Here is a 19226-nt window from a genome sequence, read left to right as displayed (position 1 = left end):
ATCATAACTGAACCCGGGTGGGGGGGGAAGAAACAAGAAGTTCTGGTGTAGCATATAATAGAATGCAGATTTCAATCCCCACTCTGAAAATTCTGAAAAAAGGATAAAAACCTCACATGAAAACAGAATACAATGAGCATATGTCCTGTCATACTGATGGAGCCAGTATTCCTTCTGGTGATGTTTCTTTACCTCAGCTGGACAGCTGCTTTCTCACAGATCCATAAGTGTGCCTGTGAGCAGTTGCCTTTAACAAATTTCCTGTCATATAGGCATACACAATGATAGTGTCCACATCTGGGGTCCCTGAAATAGATTAATGTTGTTTGTGTTTAGTAATTTTGAATATTTGTTCATTATTGTATAGATCTGTGTTAATGGTGACATAGAATCAGAAGGGACCTCAGGAGGTCACCTAGTCTAACCCCCTGCTTGGGATAGCTTTGAGCATTGGCCTGCTAAACCTTGGGTTGTGAGTTCAATCCTTGAGGGGGCCACTTAGGGATCTGGGACAAAAATTGGTCCTGCTAGTGAAGGCAGGGGGCTGGCCTTGATAACCTTTCAAGGTCCCTTCCAGTTGTAGGAGATTGGTATATCTCCAATTATTACCTATCCCTGATTCCTCCATCCCTAAATGGCCCCTTCAGGGATTGAACTCACAGACCTGGGTTTAGCAGGCCAATGCTCAAACCACTCGAGCTATTCCTCCCCCCCCCCCCTTATATCATAAGAGAAATGGGAACCTGCCCCTTTAAGAATAGGGTGAGAGCATAGTGAGTGAGCTACTACAGAAGCTAGTGTTCATTGTGTGTGCTGCTGCTGGAAAAGGAGGGTGGCCTGTAGCTGGGCACTGGGGAGGTCTCTGTCTGCAAAAAGCTCCTTCAGAAAAAGGTTGGAAACCCAGAACAAACAATGTTCTCTTTAAAAAATGACTAGTAATTAAGGGTGTGTAGCACACAGAACTTCATCCTAGAAAATGAAGCATCATTTCATGGTGTCCTGACATTTGCATTCTATGCATATATTCAGGACCCTAGTGCATTCACCAGTTTCCCTGGGGGTACATAATGCACACCTGCCCTGCAACTGGTTCGGATTACTGTCCCCACCCTGCCAGCTCATCTGTGCCAGCCAGTGCTCTGCAGGGCCAGTGCCAAATCTCCAGCCTTGTTTGCCCACTCCCTCCCTGCCCTGTGCAGAATGGAGATTAGCAGCTCACAAAGGCTGTTATTGCCCCTGTGCGTCTCTGTCAGAACACAGGTAGGCAGCACAGGAGAGTAAGGGGGCACCCTATGCTTCTGTCCTGCAGGGGTCCTGAGAATGGGCCACAATCAGGCCCTAAATATTCATTACCAATCAGTTCTCTGTGCTGAAAAAGCTGAGCCATCCTCCCAATGCCAGGTGTTCCCTTTAGATTTACATGATAATCCAATCCAGTAATAGTCTCTAGTTTCTCTTGGAGGTACATGGTTCTGTGAGGAAATCATAACATTAAATAAAGAACTCCAATTCTTACCATTCAGACAAAAACACTAATATACATCAGTGATGGGAGAGAATTCCCAGCCAGAGGTATGGCATCCACCCTTCCTGATATGAGGATATGATTTGTATTACAGGACTGTTCAAGTGTCTCAGATTATTGAAATGTTGCAGGATAGATAAAAAAGTCACGACTGAAGCACAAGGAGTCAGATTTTTAAAAAGTATTTATGCAGATAGGCACCTAGTGGGATTTTCTAAAGTGCCTATCACCCATTAAAATCAATGGGAGACAGACTCCTACTGAGATTTTCTAAGGCACTCAGGCACCTATCTGCATCTTTAGGTGCATAAACACCTTTACAAATCTGCCCTAACAGCCACATTTTAAAAGATATTTAGGCATAACTATGCTCAGCTTTGCAACACCTAACTAATTTAGGAGCCTAAACCTCATTTTCAAAAGTGACTTGGGCACTTTGGAGCCTAAATCTGTTTGAAAATGAGATATAGTTTCCTAATCAGTTAAGCATTACAAAATTGAGCATGTAAGCAGCTAAATACCTTTAAATATGTGGGCCTAAATGCCTTTGGTAATCTCGGGATAAAAGAATATTCAAGCTAAATGCAAGGATGGACTATTTCTATGAACTCTTGTCTTAATCTTTTAGAAATATGACAGATTGTGACGTATGATACAATATATAATAATTGGGAAAACTGACAAGAAATACTGAAGATAAATATTATTCTAGTTTCATAAAACCCCAGAAATTAGTTAGAAAAGCTGCTACCTTGTCCACCCGCCAATGCAAGGTGGATTTCTTTATTTTATAATTTAGAAAATGCTTCCCATACAAAGTTTCTGAATTCATGTGCTCCAGTTAGTAGAACATCTGACTTTTAAACAATAGAACTCTATGCCCAATTCAATTATAAACTTCTGACCAAACAACTTAACTCCAATTCCAATAAGCAACACCCTAAAGAAAGGTATGGGATCAGTCCGATGCCCTAAAGATCCACAAATGATGGCTTTCTTGTAGCAGCACAGGAAGTGAATTCTATACTCCAGGTTCCTCCACTAGAATGCCCTGCCTCTCCATCCCCAGACATGTGAATTTAGCAATGTGTGGTGTTTAGATGCTGCTTGTATTATTAAAACTGGGAGCACTGGCTGTTGGGAGTCTGAAAGGAAAGGAAACGGGGAGAAGTTGAGGAGGCTGAGTGAGGGTTACAGAAGGTGCAACTGCAGCTTGGTAAAGAGGTTTCCACTGTAAAAATAAAGTCCTCATAGAATCATAGAATCTCAGGGTTGGAAGGGACCTCAGGAGGTCATCTAGTCCAACCCCCTGCTCAAAGCAGGACCAAACCCAACTAAATCATCCCAGCCAGGGCTTTGTCAAGCCTGACCTTAAAAACCTCTAAGGAAGGAGATTCCACTACCTCCCTAGGTAACCCATTCCAGTTCTTCACCACCCTACTAGTGAAAAAGTTTTTCCTAATGTTCAACCTAAACCTCCCCCTCTGCAACTTGAGACCATTACTCCTTGTTCTGTCATCTTCTACCACTGAGAACAGTCTAGATCGATCCTCTTTGGAACACCCTTTCAGGTAGTTGAAAGCAGCTATCAAATCCCCCCTCATTATTCTCTTCTGCAGACTAAACAATCCCAGTTCCCTCAGCCTCTCCTCATAAGTCATGTGCTCCAGCCCCCTAATCATTTTTGTTGCCCTCCGCTGGACTCTCTCCAATTTATCCACATCCTTCTTGTAGTGTGGGGCCCAAAACTGGACACAGTACTCCAAATGAGGCCTCACCAGTGCTGAGTAGAGGGGAATGATCACATCCCTCTATCTGCTGGAAATGCCCCTACTTATTCAACCCAAAATGCCATTAGCCTTCTTGGCAACAAGGGCACACTGTTGACTCATATTCAGCTTTTCATCCACCGTAACCCCTAGGTCCTTTTCTGCAGAACTGCTGCCCAGCCATTCGGTCCCTAGTCTGTAACAGTGCATGGGATTCTTCCGTCCTAAGTGCAGGACTCTGCACTTGTCCTTGTTGAACCTCATCAGATTTCTTTTGGCTCAAACCTCTAATTTGTCTAGGTCCCTCTGTATCCTATCCCTACCCTCCAGCGTATCAACCACTCCTCCCAGTTTAGTGTCATCTGCAAACTTGCTAAGGGTGCAGTCCACACCATCCTCCAGATCGTTAATGAAGATATTGAATAAAACCGGCCCCAGCACCAACCTTGGGGCACTCCACTTGATACCGGCTGCCAATTAGACATGGAACCATTGATCACTACCCGTTGAGCCCGACCATCTAGCCAGTTTTCTATCCACCTTACCGTCCATTCATCCAGCCCATACTTCTTTAACTTGCTGGCAAGAATACTGTGGGAGACTGTATCAAAAGCTTTGCTAAAGTCCAGAAATAGCACATCCACTGCTTCCCCTCATCCACAGAGCCGGTTATCTCATCATAGAAGGCAATTAGGTTAGTCAGGCATGACTTGCCCTTGGTGAATCCATGCTGACTGTTCCTGATCACTTTCCCCTCCTTTAAGTGGTTCAGGATTGATTCCTTGAGGACCCGTTCCATGATTTTTCCAGGGACTGAGGTGAGACTGACTGGCCTGTAGTTCCCTGGATCTTCCTTCTTCCCTTTTTTAAAGATGGGCACTACATTAGCTTTTTTCCAGTCGTCCGGGACCTCCCCCGATCGCCATGATTTTTCAAAGATAATGGCCAATGGTTCTGCAATCTCATCGGCCAACTCCTTTAGCACCCTCGGATGCAGCGCATCCGGCCCCATGGACTTGTGCTCGTCCAGCTTTCCTAAATAGTCCCGAACTACTTCTTTCTCCACAGAGAGCTGGTCACCTCCTCCCCATACCGTGTTGCAGAGTGCAGCTGTCTGGGAGCTGACCTTGTCTGTGAAGACAGAGGCAAAAAAAGCATTGAGTACATTAGCTTTCTCCACATCCTCCGTCACTAGGTTCCCTCCCTCATTCAGCAAGGGGCTCACACTTTCCTTGACTTTCTTCCTGTTGAAGCTAGTTAGTATCTTGCCTGGGTGATACACCCAGGGCCAGCTCCAGGGGTTTTGCCGCCCCAAGCAGCCCAAAAAAAAAATTTGATCGCGATCTGTGGCAATTCAGTGGGAGGTCCTTCGCTCCCAGCGGGAGTGAGGGACCCTTTGCTGAATTGCCACCGAATAGCTGAAAGTGCCGCCCCGCTCTGGAGTTGCTGCCCCAAGCACCTGCTTGATAAGCTGGTGCCTGGAGCCGGCCCTGGATACAACATTTTGGCAACAAGGATGGATCTTCTGCCTCTGAACCCACCTGCACCCTTTCTGCAAAGCCCAGGTGATCCTCCAATTGCTTTTACTGTCTGGATCCATATGTTTGAGACTTATCGGCTTGCAATCAGTGCTACAGAGATTTCTGAAGTAAGAAAGCATGCTCTGCTAATCCACTGCCTTGGAGCAGAAGGGCAGCATATATTTTCCCCTTTTCCCCTTGCAGATGATAAATATGAGACTGCACTCACTGCATTAAAGAATTTTTTTGTGCCAAAAGTGAATGTAGTAGCTAATCGCTACAGATTTCGCCAGCATGAGAAGAAACGAGGAGAGACTATAATGCAGTATATTGCTTCCCTGGGGAGTCTGATTGTAACTTGTGACTTTGGGAATATGCCGGATGAGATGATTAGAGACCATCTCATTGAGAAAACAACCATGCTTCATGTAAGAGAACGCTTACTTCTAGAACCACAACTTACATTAGAAAAAGCAATAACCATTGCTACTCAGATTGAGTCAGCTACAGCTGAAGCCAAAATAATGAGCAGGGGTACAGGAGGCACAGTCCAGGCTGTGACTCCTTTGCAGAAAAGTTCACTATCGCTGCAGACAAACAACTGCAAGAGGAAAACTAATAAAAAAACACTGAATCAGCAAATGCAAAATACAGTAAAAGCATGCTTTTGCTGTGGATCCCCCCAGCATCTTGCAAGCTACACAGGATGTCCAGCAAAAGTAGCACAGTGCAATCATTGCAAAATGATTGGGCATTTTGCTAAAGTATGTTGTAGTAGCCAGTTCAATCAACAGGTGCTACTTACAATACCAGATGTTACTGTGCTGAGTGTGGACAAAATCACTACTGCACATATTCCAGAACAGATAAAGTGCACTGTAAATGTTTCTGCCATACCATCAGGCAAATCACACTCTATTCAGCTAATGTTGGACACTGGTTCAGCAGTATCTATACTACCTGATTCTATTTATTTGTATTACTTTAAAGATGTGCCTCTTACTGAACCCAAATTTCAGTTGGTGTGCTATTTGAAAAAAACATATTCCAGTACATGGCTGCCTGCCAGCAATAGTTACTTTTGGTGATTGCTGTGTAACTGCAGAGTTCTACATTGTCCACAAAGGCTCTCCTATCCTTGGCAGAAATTTATTGGCTGCTTTAAATCTCAGGGTAGTTAATGGATTAATTGATCTTCCTCAGCAAAGCACTCTTGCAGTACACACACCAGTTTCAGCTGGGACCCAACACCAGGTTGAGGAGAAACTCAGCTGTGCTTATGGGTTTCTGCATAAAGTTAAAAGGCAGAATAAAGTGATGCCTGTATGACAGAAATTACGGCCAGGGATGGACTTTCATACTGAATTACTCATAAGATACTGTGTCACTTGCCAAATGCATGATAAGCCAGCAGTGACATGTACCTCTCCATTACAGCCTGTTCCTCTTCCTGAATCTGCATGGGAAAAAGTGGCGATTGACATTGTAGGACCCTTTGATACTGCTCCAATTGACTGTCGTTATGCCATCACTTTAATAGACTACTTCAGTAAATGGCCTGAGGTAGTGTTTACATTGCAAATCTCTTCTGCTACAGTAATTAAGTTCCTCTCTTCAGTTTTTAGCAGGGAAGCTAACCCAAAGAATTGGTTTCACATAATGGTAGTCAATTTATTTCCCTGGAGTTTGAAACTTTTCTAGAAGAGAGGAACATTTTACACAGAAGGTCATCCCTATGTTACCCTCAAGCCAATGGGGAAATCAAACGGTTTTACAGAAGTTTGAAAGGGTCATTAAGAAAAAACAGAAAGCGTACCAGGAGTGGAAAATGGGAGGGATCAGCAAAGAAACCTACCTTATTGAGGTCAGAGGGTGTAGGGAAGCAGTGAGAAAGGCAAAGCGACGGGTGGAGATGGACCTAGCGAAGGGGATTAAAACCAATAGCAAAAGGTTTTTTAGCCATATAAATAGGAAGAAAACGAAGAAAGAAGAAGTGGGACCGCTTAAAACTTTAAACGGAGTGGAGATTAGGGATAATCTTGGAATGGCACAATATCTGAACGAATATTTTGCCTCGGTCTTTAATGAGGCTAATGAAGGGCTAAGGAATAGTGATAGAGGGACTGATGGGAATGAAGATATGGGGGTAGACATTACGGTATCTGAGGTGGAAGCCAAACTTGAACAGATTAACGGAAGTTAATCAGGGGGCCCGGATAATCTTCATCCTAGAATATTAAGGGACTTGGCGAGTGATATTGCAAGCCCGTTAGCAATGATTTTTAATAAATCTCTAAATTCGGGGATTGTACCGTTTGACTGGAGATTAGCTAATGTAGTTCCTATATTCAAGAAGGGGAAAAAAAGTGACCCGGGTAACTACAGGCCTGTTAGTTTAACATCTGTAGTATGCAAAGTAATGGAAAAAATTTTAAAAGAGAGAGTGGTTACGAAGCATGAGGCCGATGGCAACTGGGATAGATTACAGCATGGATTTACAAAAGGTAGATCATGCCAAACCAATCTGATCTCCTTCTTTGAGAAAGTAACAGATTTTTTAGACAAGGGAAATGCGGTGGATCTAATATATCTGGATTTCAGTAAGGCGTTTGATACGGTACCACATGAGGAATTATTTGTTAAATTGGAAAAGATGGGGATCGAAATGAAAATCCAGAGGTGGATAAGGAGCTGGTTAAAGGGGAGACTGCAGAGGGTAGTACTGAAGGGGGAACTGTCGGGTTGGAGGGGGGTTACCAGTGGAGTTCCTCAAGGTTCGGTTTTGGGTCCGATTTTATTCAATCTATTTATTGCTGACCTGGCAACCAAGAGTAGGAGTGGGCTGATAAAGTTTGCAGATGACACCAAGTTGGGAGGTATTGCCAATTCGGAAAAGGATCGGGATATCCTCCAGGGAGATTTGGATGACCTTGTAAACTGGAGTATTAGTAACAGGATGAAATTCAATAGTGAGAAGTGTAAGGTTATGCATTTAGGGATGACTAACAAGAATTTTAGTTATAAGCTAGGGACGCACCAGTTGCAAGTAACGGAGGAGGAGAAGGACCTAGGAGTCCTGGTTGATCGTAGGATGACTATGAGTAGGCAATGTGATGTGGCCGTTAAAAAAGCTAATGCGGTCTTGGGATGCATTAGGCGAGGTATTTCTAGTAGAGATAAGGAAGTGCTAGTCCCATTATATAAGGCGTTGGTGAGACCTCATTTGGAGTATTGTGTGCAGTTTTGGTCTCCCATGTTTAAGAAGGATGAATTCAAACTGGAACAGGTACAAAGAAGGGCCACTAGAATGATCCGAGGAATGGAAGGCCTGTCGTATGAAAGGAGACTTGAGGAGCTCGGTTTGTTTTCCTTAACCAAAAGAAGGATAAGAGGAGATATGATTGCACTCTTTAAATATATCAGAGGGATAAATACCAGGGAAGGAGAGGAATTATTTCAGCTCAGTGCTAATGTGGACACGAGGACAAACGGATATAAATTGTCAGTCAGGAAATTTAGGCTTGAAATTATACGAAGGTTTCTAACCATCAGGGGAGTGCAATACTGGAACAGCCTACCGAGGGAAACAGTGGGGGCGAAGGACCTCCATGACTTTAAGATTAAGCTAGATAAGTTTATGGAGGAGATGGTATAATAGGATAACGGGCTTAGTCAATAGGTCAATTAAGTGCCACACTGGTAAATAGTACAATGGGTCAATGATACATTCTTAACCTTTTTCCAGAGGGTATGGCTGGAGAGTCTTGCCCGCATGCTCGGGGTTCAGCTGACCGCCATATTTGGGGTCAGGAAGGAATTTTCCTCCAGGGCAGATTGGCAGTGGCCCTGGAGGTTTTTCGCCTTCCTCCGAAGCATGGGGCAGGGGTCGCTTGCTAAAGGAGTGGGTGGATCGGCTTATGTGGCCTGCATCTTGCAGGAGGTCAGACTAGATTATCATAATGGTCCCTTCTGATCTTGAATTCTATGATTCTATGATTCTATGAAAGAGTTTGCAAACAGCTAAACTGGAAGGGTGATTGTGGATACCCTTCACTACTGATTGCTTGCAAATGTACCCGCAGAGTAATTACATGGGAAACAGATGAATACTAAACTGAACATTGCTGGATTGTTAAAGGCATGACCTGATGCCCCAAATGAGGATGGTGTGAGAAAAACAGTTGATCAGAACCAAGCAAAGTCTAAGGCTTTCACAGACAAGCGGCGGGATGCTAAGGAACCAAAGTTTGAGTGTAGTTTCTTCATTAGAATATGAAAACCTGGAATCTTACGCAAAGGGGACCATAAATTTACAGCTCCTCTTAAAATCATAGAGAAGAAGGGACCTTACACCTATCGACTTTCTGATGGGCGGGTATGGAATGCTTCTTATCTTGCACCTGCCTATGCACCAAGAGGAAATTATGCCAACACCCAGTCTGCATTGGATGATTTCACCGTAGAACCAACACAACACGACATTGCACTGGAACCGGGGCTTGAGAGATGGCCTGTCAGATCTGTACGACCACCTGCCTGGACTAGAGACTATGATATGTAGTATCTACAGTGTTTTCAGTGTAATATTTTTGCCAATAGTATAGTGCCTTGTTTCATATTTGTGCCTGTGGTTAGAACAATGCTTATTTTATTTGGGAAAGTTTCTTAAGAGAGCAGGGAATGTGGTGTTTAGATGCTGCTTGTATTATTAGAACTGGGAGCACTGGCTGTTGGGAGTCTGAAAGGACAGGAAACAGGAAGGATGCGGGAGGAGTTGAGGAGGCTGAGTGAGAGTTACAGAGGGTGCAGCTACAGCTTGGTAAAGAGGTTTCCACTGAACAAATAAAGTCCTGTTGAAGCTTGTTAGTACCTTGCCTGGGTGATACAACACAATGGTTAACTCTACCTCCTCAGCTGGTCTCAATTACTTTGTGACAATCAATGGCAGAAGAAGTTAGCTATCAGGGAGCTAGGGCACAACTCACATAGGGCTTTAGACAGCTAATCCGAATAATCCCTTGCGTTGCATATGGCAGCTAGGAGTACAGCTGTTTCTGAGCAATAACAGATCTTTGGTGGACTTCTGCTGTTGATTCCGCCTTGCTGCTCCTCAGTGCATCTTGTCTTTATCCCACATTTCTGGCTCTCAACCTATGCTTGGCTCGCAGTCCTGATTTACTGTCTTCAGTTTAAGACGATTGCTGACCTCAGTGAAAGACCATGGCCCAACCTGACATAGACTCTCACCTCACACACTCCATCTGGTAACAGTATCTGACCATGCGCTTTTGAGCTGGCCTGGTCCCGGACTGATCTCTGGCCTTCAGCCCCAATATTGAGCAGCTCACTCCAGGCCCATAGCCTGCCCGTGACCTGGACCCGACAATAGGGGCCTAATTCCCAATTGTCCTGTGCCTTCTGTTGTCATTTACATGGTGTAAACATCTACCAGATCAGATTGCTAACATTTTATGTTGACTTTACCATATTGTAAATGAAGAAGTGAATCCTGCTCTCTCTCTGCCCATCTGATGTGGAAGTGTGGAAATCCTGCTCTTGAACCCCTCTAGCAGCCAGAAGAGCAGGACAAATGTTATCCCCATAGAACTGATCACCCTACTCCTTAAAGCACCCAGAAGGCAGTGCCCTCTGTGGAAAACCCATTGTTCATAACCACAGCAGGATCTGAGAGACTCACATCTACTCTTTGCTTTAAAAATATCCTATAGTGGTAAGTTCCACAAGCTATTTATCCAGTGTCTGACAAAGGCACTGTGCTCTGCAATGTACCACACCCTGTAGATAGGAGGCAACAGAGCTATAGTAACCAAACTGCTTTTTCTGTGTGTGGGGTGGGCTTTGAGAAATTTACATCCAGATAAAATAGAAGAGGTTGGGGTAGGAGCCATACCAGCTTCTCCTTGTCCTGTAGCATGAGAAGGGTGGAATTCTGTAAGGAACAGAACTCTTGACTCTGCTTCCAGGACCTTTTCTCTCTTGAAATGTAGAAGCAGGTGTCACCTCCCATCCATTGCCAGTTTGCAGGGCAGAGTGTACAATTTGGTCCTAAAAAAGAGAGAGAAATTGTCTTTGTTTCTCATTCTAAGCAGTTCAGAATACAAGGGCTACTGCCATTGACTTGAATGCACATAGAAGTTGCAGAGCTGTCATGTATATGGCACTGATCCTCCATGGGCCAAGCCCGATATTATCACTAGCCTGTGTGAAATGATCTGCTGAGTCTCAGTTCTCTTAAAGTATGACACGATCTCCATTGAGAAGGGCTGGATTTCGCATTGCTGAGAAGGTAAAAACTGTGTAGAACCCAGCAGCGGAGAATGTTGTTATATCAGGAGTCACCAGATTGTGTCTACACATATCTTACAAGTTCTGCTCCTCAGCATGAGAGCAGTGTGCAGTCTCTGACGAGACGCTGTATTGTTGTTAGGTTTGTGATTCAGGTTATTTTTTATAGAGCTGTTACAACCAGCAAGAGAATTTGCTCTTTTCCTTAATCTTTGTAACTAGAGTTCATTTGTGGGGCAGAGTTTCCTCCTGGGACCCAGACATTTAATGTGTGGGCTGAGATTCCTGAAAGCAGGGATTGCCTATATGCTGTTTGTGACCACCTCTGTTCCAGGTGTATCTAGTGTAAACAAACCAATTGCACTAAGAATACCCAGACTCCTCATGATTAATTTCTCTTCCAATGGAAAAACTGACCCTACCAGGCCCTGAAATCTGCTGTGACTCAGCAAAGAGGCCACCTTTTTTTTTTAATTGAACAATCCTGCAGTGGCCAGAGAATGAGAATGGGGATGAAGAAGGTATGAACTACCAGGAACAAGTCTTTTTCCACCTTAATTGATAACATTATTATGAATATGAATGTCCTTTATGTAAGGCCCCTTTAGACCACTCTGACAATGTAATGGTGCTTTAAAGGGAGTGTAAATGGCTGCCATAGCAGTGTAAAGGAGAATCTGCTCCTATACTATCTTTAAAGGATAGTCCATACATAAAATACTTAAGGCAAAATCACAAAAGCAAGGTGGTTAAAAGTCAGGATATCTAACAGGACATATCCTCCAGTGGTTCTCAAACTTTTTTTTTTCCCCGCAGACCACTTGAAATTTGCTGAGGCTCCACTAATTAGGTGGGTGACCCTTCATTCTCTTGTGTGTGGCCTCCCAGGCGCGCACCTTAAAGGGAACTCTCTGCGGACCACCTGAATGTAGTTCGCAGGCCACTGGTGGTCCAAAGACCACAGTTGGAGAACCTCTGCTCTACTTCTCAACCTAGGAACACACATCACTACTAAAGCAACCACCCTACAATACAGACTACACACTATCATCTTAACTCTGTCCTAGGGGGGAAACCCAATTTACAGAATTGCCCTCCCAAACTCTCTATACCCACAAACAGACCTGACTTCCCCCAAGCACTGTTCCAATTATTCCTTCTGCACAGTTCTGGAAAAACACACTAAGTCAACATTCACAAAGGGGCTGTTCCACAGAGATCCTTCTCTTTGTGAAAGTAGCCTCTGCTTTGCTGAAGACCTTCCTCCCATAAATGTTGCTAGATTAGAAAAGCCCATTCATGCTCTGTGTTAGGTTCCAGTTTCAGAGAGAGGGGACATTACTGGAGGCATGTGAAAATTTCTTGCTCTTCCAATATGATCAAAACTAGTGCTGGTGAAAATGAAACTCCATTGTCCGTTTCGAAAACAAAATGTGTTCATGTTTTCCACTGGTGAACCATTGTGCTTAAAGATCTATTTATAAAATCATTATCAATCTCTCTTCCCCAGAGTCAGACCACTGGTAGCCTTAGGCACTAGAGCCAGGGTTAGAAATAAATCACTTTTCCCATCTCTCCAAGATTCTGGACATCACAATGAAAGACTCTGATGATCTTTCCAGCTCTGCTTATTTTTCTAGTATTTTGCAAACAACTGTACTCCACCCTTGAGGTTCCAGAGTGAATTCACCTTAGAAGCTCCTGAATTAGCCAAACTGGGCATCACAGAGTAAAGCTAACCAAACCATTTTTTTTTTAGATTAGAGTCTGAACAAAAATATCTGAAAAAATATGGTAAGTTTCCAATCAGAAGTGTTTTGGTTTTCTTTCCATTTTCTCTCTGAAATGAAAAACTGAAAAAAATTGAAAAATCTAAAAAAGAGCCACCGTGGCTTAACAACCATGTAAAAGAAGCAGTGAGAGATAAAAAGACTTCCTTTAAAAAGTGGAAGTCAAATCCTAGTGAGGCAAATAGAAAGGAGCACAAACACTGCCAACTTAAGTGCAAGAGTGTAATAAGAAAAGCCAAAGAGGAGTTTAAAGAACAGCTAGCCAAAAACTCCAAAAGTAATAACAAAATGTTTTTTAAGTACATCAGAAGCAGGAAGCCTGCTAAACAACCAGTGGGGCCCCTTGACGATCAAAATACAAGAGGAGCGCTTAAAGACAATAAAGTCATTGCAGAGACACTAAATAGATTCTTTGCTTCAGTCTTCACGGCTGAGGATGTTAGGGAGATTCCCAAACCTGAGCTGGCTTTTGTAGGTGACAAATCTGAGGAACTGTCACAGATTGAAGTGTCACTAGAGGAAGTTTTGGAATTAATTGATAAACTCAACATTAACAAGTCACCGGGACCAGATGGCATTCACCCAAGAGTTCTGAAAGAATTCAAATGTGAAGCTGCGGAACTATTAACTAAGGTTTGTAACCTGTCCTTTAAATTGGCTTCAGTATCCAATGACTGGAAGTTAGCTAATGTAACGCCAATATTTAAAAAGGGCACTAGAGTTGATCCCGGCAATTACAGACCCATAAGTCTAACGTCGGTACCGGGCAAATTAGTTGAAACAATAGTTAAGAATAAAATTGTCAGACACATAGAAAAACATAAACTGTTGAGCAGTAGTCAACATGGTTTCTGTAAAGGGAAATCATGTCTTACTAATCTATTAGAGTTCTTTGAAGGGGTCAACAAACATGTGGACAAGGGGGATCCGGTGGACATAGTGTACTTAGATTTCCAGAAAGCCTTTGACAAGGTCCCTCACCAAAGGCTCTTATGTAAATTAAGCTGTCACGGGATAAAAGGGAAGGTCCTTTCATGGATCGAGAACTGGTTAAAAGACAGGGAACAAAGGGTAGGAATTAATGGTAAATTCTCAGAATGGAGAGGGGTAACTAGTGGTGTTCCCCAAGGGTCAGTCCTAGGACCAATCCTATTCAATTTATTCATAAATGATCTGGAGAAAGGGGTAAACAGTGAGGTGTCAAAGTTTGCAGATGATACTAAACTGCTCAAGATAGTTAAGACCAAAGCAGATTGTGAAGAACTTCAAAAAGATCTCACAAAACTAAGTGATTGGGCAACAAAATGACAGTTGAAATTTAATGTGGGTAAATGTAAAGTAATGCATATTGGAAAAAATAACCCCAACTATACATACAATATGATGGGGGCTAATTTAGCTACAACGAGTCAGGAAAAAGATCTTGGAGTCATTGTGGATAGTTCTCTGAAGATGTCCACGCAGTGTGCAGAGGCGGTCAAAAAAGCAAACAGAATGTTAGGAATCATTAAAAAGGGGATAGAGAATAAGACTGAGAATATAGTATTGCCCTTATATAAATCCATGGTACGCCCACATCTCGAATACTGTGTACAGATGTGGTATCCTCACCTCAAAAAAGATATTCTAGCACTAGAAAAGGTTCAGAAAAGGGCAACTAAAATGATTAGGGGTTTGGAGAGGGTCCCATACGAGGAAAGATTAAAGAGGCTAGGACTCTTCAGCTTGGAAAAGAGAAGACTAAGGGGGGGATATGATAGAGGTATATAAAATCATGAGTGATGTTGAGAAAGTGGATAAGGAAAAGTTATTTACTTATTCCCATAATACAAGAACTAGGGGTCACCAAATGAAATTAATAGGCAGCAGGTTTAAAACAAATAAAAGGAAGTTCTTCTTCACGTAGCGCACAGTCAACTTGTGGAACTCCTTACCTGAGGAGGTTGTGAAGGCTAGGACTAGAACAATGTTTAAAAGGGGACTGGATAAATTCATGGTGGCTAAGTCCATAAATGGCTATTAGCCAGGATGGGTAAGAATGGTGTCCCTAGCCTCTGTTCGTCAGAGGATGGAGATGGATGGCAGGAGAGAGATCACTTGATCATTGCCTGTTAGGTTCACTCCCTCTGGTGCACCTGGCATTGGCCACTGTCGGTAGACAGATACTGGGCTAGATGGATCTTTGGTCTGACCCGGTACGGCCGTTCTTATGTTCTTATGTTCTTATTCCCTTGATGTTAAATGAAACCACATTTAAAAATGAAACAAATCATTTAGAAATGAAATGTTGTTAATTTAGAAAATATCAAAGCAATGGAAAAATAAATTGCTAAATAGTCAGTTTGGGGTTGAACAAAATGTTTCTTTCATCCCATGATGGTTTGTTTCCAGACATTTTTAAAGGACTAGATTGAGAAAATGGCCAGAGGAGGAGGACTTCTTAGAATCCTTACCTCAGCAGGTAGGGCACTCATTTGGAGGGGATATTTGGGTTTCCTGCACCGATGCATTGATATGAAGCTCTATCTCCTCTATCCCAGGGGAGTGAGCTAGAGGCTATTCCTGGATGAGTTTCTCTTAGTCTATTTTGTTGAAGCCATTCCACTTTGTATAAATAATTAAAAAATATTTGGAGCAGGGACTTAAACTACATCATCACAGGTGAGGGCCCTAGCACCTAAACAGTAACCATTCTCCCAGTCATGCTCTGCTTTTGTGAATCACTCTGCTTTTGTGAATGGCACCTAAATCCTTTTGTTTAGCTAGCCTGAATTTTATTTTAATTTTTTTTGCCAAAACAATTTGGGAAATACTTGTCCAGTCCTCTTGTACTTTCTGGACAGGTATAAACAAATAAAAATAAACTTTTTTATTTTTTATTTTTTCCTTATTTTTTAATTTGACTGAATTCAATCTAAGTTGATGGGTAATTTGGACACTCCTTTGATTTACTATTAAAAAAAAGTTGTCCAGCTCTATTGCTGAGTGATATAAAGTATTCCTGCTTCTCCAGACTCTGAACGTGGTACTTCTTTCACACTTCATGACCCAGTCTTAGAGGAACTGAATGGAAGTTGAGCCTTAATCTTCCAAGCTGTTATGCAGATCACTAAGCAGCATCACGAGTGGACAGTTACCATCTGATACTGTTTTATGGCCCATGTGAAATCAGTTGGATAGTACTAATTTGGTTTCTAGGAGGCAGGTGTCAACATCACAAAAGCACAATAATAACTAGCATTATTAATGATTTGCTTTCTTAGCCATTTGAACTGAGAAGACAAGGACTGAATGGATCATGAAGGAGGAATTCCCTTGTACCTCACCTCTCTGCTAATTGCATACAGTTAGTTGTGGTCTCTTTCAGTGCAGGTGTAGAGCTCATTTAATGGGGTGTAATTGGAAGAGAATAGGTGAAATTGTACAACCATTGCCCAACCTGTATCTATTCTGGAAAAAGGGACAGGAGTCCATTTGCATAACAATCCTATTTACCATCATTCTTATTTTTTCTTCCCCTTTCAGACACAAATTTTCTTTCATGTCTTGCAGCCTTTTTGAGGAACTTATGTGCAGAGTTTCCTGGTTTCGCTTGAGGTTTCCAATCTGTTTCTGGAAGTCACTGGAAACCTGAGAAACTGAAATTCACAAAAAACATTTTGTATTCTCATAATTTACAAATCAAAATTATTCCTGCCTCTGTCCTCTTATAAATTTTGTATCAGGGGTAGCCATGTTAGTCTGTAGCCACAATAACAACAAGGAATCTGGTGGCACCTTAAAGACTAACAGATTTATTTGGACATAAGCTTCCGTGGGTAAAAAACATGAAGAATCTGAAGAAGTGGGTTTTTTACCCACAAAAGCTTATGCCCAAATAAATCTGTTAATCTTTAAGGTGCCACCAGACACCTCTTTTCATTTTTTTTAATTTCTGGTTATTCTATTCATCTGGTTTAAATTTTGTGCCTTGTTTTGGGTAGTAACCCTTAGTATTGAATCACAGGTTTAGTGTAATTTTTCTATTTAAAAATAAATTTTAAATAAAATGATCTTGCTTGTTAATGGTATACAGAGCCTTTCACCATTTTGTCACCAATTGATATCCAGCGCAGGTCAGTATTAACTGAAAAACATCCCCACGTTATAAGAGCTCAGAGTGAAATGAATTAGTGGATGTCATCCAGTTCCTAATGGGACAGGTTTCCATATCACAAAAAACAGTATCATAATGTGATGGCACAAGAAGGCTTCTCTTTGGTAATTTAGGTAGAGAGGTCAAGGAGTGAATGGGCTACAGAAATTGCCACTTGCAGCAATACTACTACTCTGGAGCTCAACCAAAGTAAAGTACATTAATGGGTGATAGTGTGTCTGGAAAGCTTGCATTACCACTGCCCATGCTGTACCTGTGCAATGGATAAATCAACAACTTCAGACTACAGGGGATGGATAGCAATCTGGCATCTTTTACCTGTATCAAATTCACCAAATAAAAAGTATTGATACTTACACACAATCCCCAGGGCCAACAGCCCTACCAGCAATGCCAAGCACAATGTAAGGAAAGTCAGGGCAACCAGACACCATGTGGGGGATGAAGCGGGGTGCCCTGCAGAAACAGAAGAAAAAAGTCAAAACCAGGAATATATATAATTGGTGCTTTAGTGGGGCCAATTTCACTATGCTGAAAACAATTATGAGCCAAATCTAAACCAGCTGGAAGGAAGAATTTAATTTAAAAAAAATGATAATTGGGAATCATTAAACAACACCTTACTAGATGTCCCCAATGCCATAAGCCCACAACTGAGGAAGAAGGCTGTGCTAGTTTAAAAAAAATAGTTTAGAGTAGAATTAAAGGCAGCTGTAAAAATAATAATAATTAAATACATAACCATTGGAATAAAGGGGAAGTTGATAGCAATGAATATAAATCAGACATTAGGACTTGTAGAAAATTGATAAGGGAAGTCAAGGGACACAGGGGGGGTAGCTATGGCAGCAGAAATAAGAACAATAAGAAGGAGCTTTTTAAATATATTAGGAACAAAAAGAATTCTGACAATGGTATTGGTCCATTGCTAGATGGATATGATAGAATTATCAATAATAATGCACAAAAGGCAGACATGCTAATATATATCTATGTGCTGTATTTGGGGGAAAACAGATGATCCAGTCTCATCGTATGGTGAGTACACTCTTTCCCATTCCACTTGTATCTCTGGAGAAAGTTAAACAGAAACTGGTGTGACTGCTGATGTAATACTATGTCCAGTTCTGGTGCTCATAGTTCAAGAAGAATATTGATAAATTGGAGAGGGTTCAGAGAAGACCCATGAGAATGATTAAAGGATTAGAAAATATGTCTTCTAGTTATATACTCAAGGAGCAAAATCTCTTAACAAAGGAGAGGTTAAGGGGTGACTTGATTATAATCTATAAATACCTCCATGGGGAACACATATTTAATAATGGACTCTTTAATCTTGCAGAGAGAGGTATAACACAATCCAGTGGCTGAAAGTTGAAGCTAGACAAGTTCAGACTGGGAATAAAGTGTAAATTTTTAATGGTGAGAGTAATTAACTCTTGGAACAATTTACCCAGGGGTGTGGTGGATACTCCATCACTGACAATTTTAAAATGAAGTTTGGATGTTTTTCCACAGCCATGTCTACACTAGTGAGTTTACAGCAGCACATCTGTACTGATGCAGCTGCACCACTATAAGATCGCTCATGTAGCCGCTCTATGCCGAGGGGAGAGCGCTCTCCTGTCAACCTAATAAAAACACCTCCATGAGTGGTGGTAACTATGTCCGTGGGAGAATCTCTCCCGCCAACATAGCGCTGTGCACACTACCACTTATGCCAGCAAAACTCATGTTGCTCAGGGGGTGGTTTTTTCACACCCCTGAATGACATAAGTCATAGCGTAGACATGGCCTAAAAGATCTGCTCTAGGAATTATTTTTGGAAAGTTCTATGGCCTGTGCTATGTAAGAGGTCAGACTAGATGCTCATAATGGTCCTATCTGGCCTTGGAATTTAAGAAAACCAAAAGTGAAGTCAGTGACTAAAAGCTGTGCATTCTGGAAAAGCCTTATTTTGCTGCTTTGTTCTTCTTCCTTCCTTCCTTCCTTCTTGGTTCCCACATCCCACAAAGACACTGAGCCAGCTTCTGATAGGGCAGACTCTGTTGCAGGATCCCGAGTGGTGGGAGGTCTGCTTGGAAAGGGAGGTCTGCTTGGAAAGGGCTGCAGCTACACAAGTTTTCAACAGACTCTCTTCCACTGCAGGGGCTACAGATG

General features: G+C 42.2%; 1 protein-coding gene across 1 annotated transcript in view; it reads right to left on the bottom strand.

Annotated features, from left to right (window-relative positions):
- LOC123348802 (C-type lectin domain family 1 member A-like) overlaps positions 1-19226 on the bottom strand; it is a 95718-nt gene that overhangs the window by 74058 nt on the left and 2434 nt on the right. Inside the window, 5 exon segments of the mRNA XM_044986480.1 lie at positions 1354-1472; positions 10726-10880; positions 16406-16420; positions 16423-16548; positions 17424-17522. Of these exon segments, the coding sequence (XP_044842415.1) occupies positions 1354-1472; positions 10726-10880; positions 16406-16420; positions 16423-16548; positions 17424-17522 (514 nt within the window).

Source organism: Mauremys mutica, chromosome 1 (genome assembly GCF_020497125.1).
Source record: "Mauremys mutica isolate MM-2020 ecotype Southern chromosome 1, ASM2049712v1, whole genome shotgun sequence".
NCBI lineage: Eukaryota > Metazoa > Chordata > Testudines > Geoemydidae > Mauremys > Mauremys mutica.
This window is presented reverse-complemented; position numbering and strand designations above follow the sequence as displayed.